General features: G+C 37.6%; 1 protein-coding gene across 2 annotated transcripts in view; it reads right to left on the bottom strand.

Annotated features, from left to right (window-relative positions):
• Positions 1–1,536: 1,536 nt before the first annotated feature.
• ERCC3 (ERCC excision repair 3, TFIIH core complex helicase subunit) overlaps positions 1,537–6,553 on the bottom strand; it is a 46,519-nt gene continuing 41,502 nt past the window's right edge. For both annotated transcript variants that reach the window (XM_008167762.4, XM_042843041.2), the window contains exons 14-15: positions 3,340–3,492; positions 1,537–2,117 (exon numbers count right to left, since the gene is read on the bottom strand). In XM_008167762.4, the coding sequence (XP_008165984.1) occupies positions 1,983–2,117; positions 3,340–3,492 (288 nt within the window). In that variant the 3' untranslated portion in view covers positions 1,537–1,982. The remainder of the gene's footprint in view (positions 2,118–3,339; positions 3,493–6,553) is intronic.

Raw genomic sequence — 6,553 nt, 5'->3', positions numbered from 1 at the left:
TCTGAACTGAGCATTAAAACCTGACAGAGATAAGTGTCCCACTAGGAACATTGACAAAATTGTCTGTTTAATGATCACATCATCCCACTTCGTCATTCTGTTCTGCTAAACAAATAATTCAACACACTGCTTTGTGTAAGGCCCAAGACAAAGAGAGCAGATATGAGGAATGGGCAAATGTTCCAGTGCTGTGCCCTTGCTTATTGTCTAAGGAATTCAAAGGGGAAAGGAATGAGCGTTAAGATTGTACACACATTATTCCTATATAGGTATCTTAACTCAAGCTACCCAAGCACCACCTTGATTGGTTCCAGGCTTGCCACGTGGAAGGAAGACACAGCACAGGGGAGGGAGAATTGAGCATTGTGAGATGAAGTTGCGAGGACTAACAATGAAACAATTTGAATTGAACCTGTTGGGTTCAATTCTCAGATCTGTCTGGATCTGGTGCTGTTATACAGATCCTGGGAATATTTGTGAAACATTAGAAGCATTTGTGTGAATGTGAACAGTTTGCATTCCAAGCACATTAACCAAAAATGGAAACACCAGCATGAACAGGGCTTTGGTGTTTATTTCCCGTAAGAAAATAAGTCCATCTCTGTTTTATTTCCTCAAAAGAGCCCCCTGAAGACTTAACCCCTAATATACATCCCATCCAGCATAGTAAGGCTAATCCTAGCCTTAATTTATGGAGATATACCTATCTCATAGAACTGCAAGGGGCCTTGAAGGGTCATTGAGTCCAGCCTCCTGCCTTCACTAGCAGGACCAAGTACTGATTTTTGCCCCAGATTCCTAAGTGGCCCCCTCAAGGATTGAACTCACAACACTGGGTTTAGCAGGCCAATGCTCAAACCACTGAGCTATCCCTCCCCCTAGATCTGTGAACTGGTGGATCAAGCACAGCATTACATTATAGGTTGTTTACAAAAATCCTACTCACAGAAAGGAGCTAATAAATGCAAATATCAAAAGTTTTGGTCTTATATCATTAGTGGGCTGTTTGGTGGGTTTGTATTTAAAACAAATCTCAGGAGTTTCATGATTACATTTATTTTGACAGGCATTTTCGCTGTGGTAAAAGCAAATCCATCGTTGAATCAAATTAACAAGATTTCTTTGCCAGTATTGCCAAGAATCAAAAATACCTGTGTTTTAAAAAAGGGCTTTCTCCATCGCAACCCAGCTTCCCCCTCTCCCTGTAGCAAGTCAAAATGCTACCTTTTTATGCAAAACTAATTTCCATGATAATATGCCAATGTTAAACAGAGGATTATTTATGGGTGCAGTTTATGATGTATACAACAGAAGATAAACTGTAGTAAGAACCCCAAAAATACAGGTTAAATGGATTGCTCATTAACTTCTAAATATTTTTCCTAGGTTTACTCCAGTGACAAAGTCCCACTTCAGGTTTTTTCTCTTGAAGCTTCAGGACATGTTGAGCTAGTTTGTTATAAATTTAAATTAGGAGTACAAATTACTCAATTCTCCATATGTAAAAAATAAACATCATAAAATGTGAACAATGAATGATTTTTAATCAAGTTTTATTTAAGCTTTTCCTTCAAGCATTTTAGACTTTGCTTTTTTTTCAACTAGAATATTTATGATATAAATAAAATTTTAAACATTGGTACAAACTTGATATACAAAAAAAAGATCACGTTTGCAGCATTTGCTTAAAAAGTGGTCTTTAAATTCACTTGATAAAAATAAAGGTTTTATTACCTTGGGAACACCACATAGGCATAAACAGGGTTCAGTCCTTCTATAACATCTTTCACTGTGGTCAGAGATAGTTCCTTCACTTTTTCAGCCTCACCCATTAGCACAGATATATTGCTAACTATTTATATATCTATATAGCCACACATTAAAGAGTCCTTTAAGGGTCTATAAGATATTTAGGCTCCATATTCCGCTGTATGGAAGGATAAATAAGTCCACAATTTGACAAAATGCATCCATATATTACATCATTTCCTGAAACGTTTGAAAAGTGGATGGACATGTTTATTTGAAGATGCCTTGCTCCGTGAAGTGTGATATTCCATATAAACTGCATCATCTGCTCCAGACATAGAGCTCATTGTGCCAAAACGACGGGACACCTAGATTAAGAGAAATCGCAATTGTTCAGTTTAACTATATACATAATCTCCTTAACCCACTGATGCCAGAGTAGCTAGATACAATGCTGAATGATCAAATTAATATAGCTATTATTAAGTTATATATATTTTAAATTAAATACTAAATCACTGGACACTTAGTGGATGATCAAGAATTCTGTATACCTAAGTGCATAGGTAAGTATACCCCTACTCCTGCACCAGGGATGCTCCTCAACCAAAGCACCTCACAACACACTACAAGAGTAATGTGCATCTCTAGTTAAAGTTGGTATAACAAAAGCAATGGAGCTATAGAAGAGATACCTCAACCGATTCAGAATTCAAAGGGCATTCCAGCCCAATGCCACCACAGTTAATGGTCAAGCCTGAAGTCTGAGCTACAGTCCTATGATGTCCCCTTAACTCAATGTATTAGCAAGCCTTAGGATTGTCTATGCAGGGACGCTAAGGAAAATTAATCCATATTCATTTTGAAAGTGGATTAGTAAAACCATATTAAATGCCTGTGGGAACACCCTCATTCAGACTAATGTGGCCTTAATTCAGTTTATCTTAATTAACTTCACAAGTGAATAACCAAATAAAGGCCACTTGAATTCTGAGTGAGGGTGTTCACACAGGGATTTAATGTGGTTTAACTAATCCACTAAAATTCACACGTTTGGTTAATTCATATTAATTTTCCTAGATCTCCCTATGTAGAAAAGCCTTTAGTTTCTAGTGTTTATTTTTAGGGAAATCATGTTTTATTTTCTATGAGTAAAAATAAAATAGCATATACAAAGATTGATTATCAGCCTTATTTGAAGAACTATACTCTGGGGATGAAGTCCTGGAGCATGAAACCTTTCAATCAGTGTGACACTCCAAATAAATTAACTGCACTAGGATATTTTTAATGTGTATTTCATAAAACTGATCTCTATAAAAGAAATTTGCCATCTGCCACCAATGTCCTAAAACATAAAAGGATACTGTAGCGGTCACACCTGTTCAAGTGTCTCATTTCTCTCTAGTCCCTAAGCTAGCAGTTACTCTCATCGTTAACTAGGTGTTAGAGGAGCTGAAAGTAAAGAATTCTATTTTTCAACGTTCTGTGTATTGGCACTGTTATGCAGAAGCAAGACTAAGAAGTAAGGGTCCAGTTCTGTCGCATTTGTAGTCCACAGTTACCAGAAGCTAAGTGTTCTTCATTTACCTGAGTTGACTTTGAGCCATACTCTCCTGCTACCACCTCTTCCTCAGCATCCAGGTCAGACGCTTGCAGGACCTTCTGAAGAAGCTGTTGCTGCTCTTCTTTGGATGAAAATGAAAGTTGTTCTTCTTCCATTCCTGCAAGCTTTGTGATCACCTAGGAGGCAGAATGTGGTGGAGGATGCATTTGCTCAGTGTTCACTTTAGTTTTTTTAAATTAGCATCTCCACATTTCCCAAGAAAATCAACTATGCCCCCTCCCCCCCACCCCAGTGGACCTTACTGCATTTATAGCGTATTAGCAGTCCATCACCTTTGCTTCACAGCTACCACAAATATACGTAGGCTTGGAAAGATTACATTTTTAAATTAGTAAATGTCGGTAAACTTCGATTCACCGCACACACAAACTGACATGCGTCTGACGAAGTGGGCATTCACCCACGAAAGCTTAGGACAGATCCAGACTAACACAGCTACCCCTCTGACACTAGACACTATGCAAGGCACTGCATTTAGCCATATGGAATGGAAATCTATCAACCTCATGAAGCTCCAATACATCTGTTAGTCTTAAAGGTGCCACAGGGAAAAAAAAACTGACAAATATTTCCATCACTGATAATCGAAATTTACAGATGGGCAAGGAAAAAATGACGCTTCAGAATGTAGAACTTGATTTAAGAATTTTACTTTGTATATTTTGACACGTGATGTTGACAGTTTGTGTTTTAACAGTTATAAAACTTCTAATTTTTGACTCTCAACATCTACTGTCATTAAATTATTGTCTGACCCCTCCCCCCAATTTTATACAACTGAGAAAATTTAAATTGATAAAAATAGAAAAAAAACCTTAGAAATAAACCGATAACATCCATCAAAATTATTTTTAAAAAATCGAATTCTGCCAAGTCTAAATACACATAATACAAGGTGAATGATACCACACACCTGCCTTGTTACATTCTGTGCTAAAGGAACCGAATGTAAAATGTCATTTAGATAAGAGGCTAGAACAAAAGCACATAGCTGAGGATGAAGGCAGGCTTATTTCAGAATGTTCAGCCAAACGCTTAACGTACCACATTGAAAAGGAAATTGAGCAAAGCACATTTAGCTTAGTAATTATATTTGAGTTAATAATAAAGAGGGCAGAAAACTGCTTTTTTAGATTACAGTTTCTTCTTATGGACTGACCCACTTTTGTTTATTCCTCTAGCTTTCTTCACTAGTCTACATTTTCATGAGGCACAGTCCACCAGCTTTCAGTATGAGAATTCTGACACGTGCATCCCACCCTGATTTGCCTTTACCACCAAGGATACGAGTACAGTTTAGCACATATTTTAGTCTCCTATTTAGTCAGATATCTGGGCAAGTACATTTACTATACTATCTGCTGGTAATATATCACCACTCTACTTCAAAGTCCTCCTTTCCTAGAGAACTCCAAAGTCTCCCAGCTTCTGCTTCTTAGGGCTGGTCTACACTGGGGGGGGGGGGGAAGAATCGATCTAAGATACGCAACTTCAGCTACGAGAATAGCGTAGCTGAAGTAGACACATCTTAGATCGACTTACCTCCTGTCCTCACGGCATGGGATCGACAGCCACAGCTCCCCTGTTGACTCCACTTCCGCCTCTCGCTCTGGTGAAATTCCAGAGTCGACAGGGAGCACGTTCGGGGATCGATTTATCACATCTAGACGAGACGCGATAAATCGATCCCCGATAGATTGATCATTACCCGCCAATCTGGTGGGTAGAGTGGACGTACCCTTAGTCTTAGTGAAAAAAGAACGTTTACAATATACGACTATTCACTGTAAATTCCGTTTCTTTCACAATCACTGAAACATCTCTCCCCTCAGTAGGGCTATCAGACTCAAAAACAACTCTGTTTAAATCCAGAGTAGAAAGGAATCGACATTTCCCCCCCCATTTTGATTACTGATCCAAGTTTACTGCTTTAAAAAATTATGCTAGTCCTGGGTGCACTTATGACTTCCCAGTGTTTCCAGCCATGGCAGGTTTCAAGACAGACATTCAAACTGGGTCATACGGATTTATCATCTGGCTTTTTCCTCTCCCATTTCAATCTAGATATCCTCTGAACACCTGAGTTCTCTTGAACGTCAACAGTTAAGAGGTTAATGCTTGATACCATTGAGAAGCTAGGACACCAAACTGTGATCATATTTTATAAAGCTTTGGTTTATATAGTTGTTTAGAATATATAATTAATGCCAGTCACCATAGTTTATGGAAAATAGATCTTGTCAAACAATATTATATATACATATTTATGAAATTACAAAGGTATAGTGTTCATGTAATATATTTAGACTTCTATAAAGCATTTTGAATAAGAAACTGGAATGACAGAATATCAACATGGAACAAAAATGGATTAAAGACTGGCTAACAGACATGTCTCAAAATGTAAACAGAAAAGGGGAATCATTATCAAGGGAGTGTATGTTTCTACTGAGGTTCCACAGAGATCAGTTCTTGGCACAGTCGACAAATACTTACACGGGGAACAAAACTTTGATAATGGGCTCTTCAATCTAGCAGACAAGGGTATAACAAGGGCCAATGGCTAGCAACTAGACAAATTCACACTAGAAATAAGGTGCACATTTTTAACAGTGAGGGTAATTAACCACTGCACAACTTATCAACAGTTGCAGTTGATTCTCCCTCACAGGAGATTTTTTAAAATCAAGATTGAATACTGGAGTGTATCTTTTAGAAAAACACCTAAACAGAAATTAATTCAAGGAAGTCTCTATGGCCTCTGTTACACAGGCCTACCTAGATCACAATTGTCCTTTCTGGTCTTACAATCTGTGAATCTATGAAAAATAGCATATGCTAAGATTGTGTCCAGCTTCTAACAGGAAAAAGTGTAGAAAGAAGAAAAATGATTTTAAGGTGTATTAAACTGTCCCTTGCGATGGTTTAAAAACAAAATGATGTGTACAACTAAAGAGAGACTCTTTGGTTTTCAACAGAATACAATACTTGTTTCAAGTTGGCCTGGTTCGAGAAGTGTCAAATTTAGAAGTTATCACCGATTCTTTGGTCTAGTAGGTTTTTCTGCTATTGGTCCAAGATTTAATATAAAAGTCTTAGATTTGTAGAGCAATATTTTTCAAAGGGAATATACTTTAATAAGATAAAACATGAGACAATTACAGTTAACTCACTGGG

This window comes from Chrysemys picta, chromosome 11 (genome assembly GCF_011386835.1).
Source record: "Chrysemys picta bellii isolate R12L10 chromosome 11, ASM1138683v2, whole genome shotgun sequence".
In the NCBI taxonomy this organism is placed as follows: Eukaryota; Metazoa; Chordata; order Testudines; family Emydidae; genus Chrysemys; species Chrysemys picta.
This window is presented reverse-complemented; position numbering and strand designations above follow the sequence as displayed.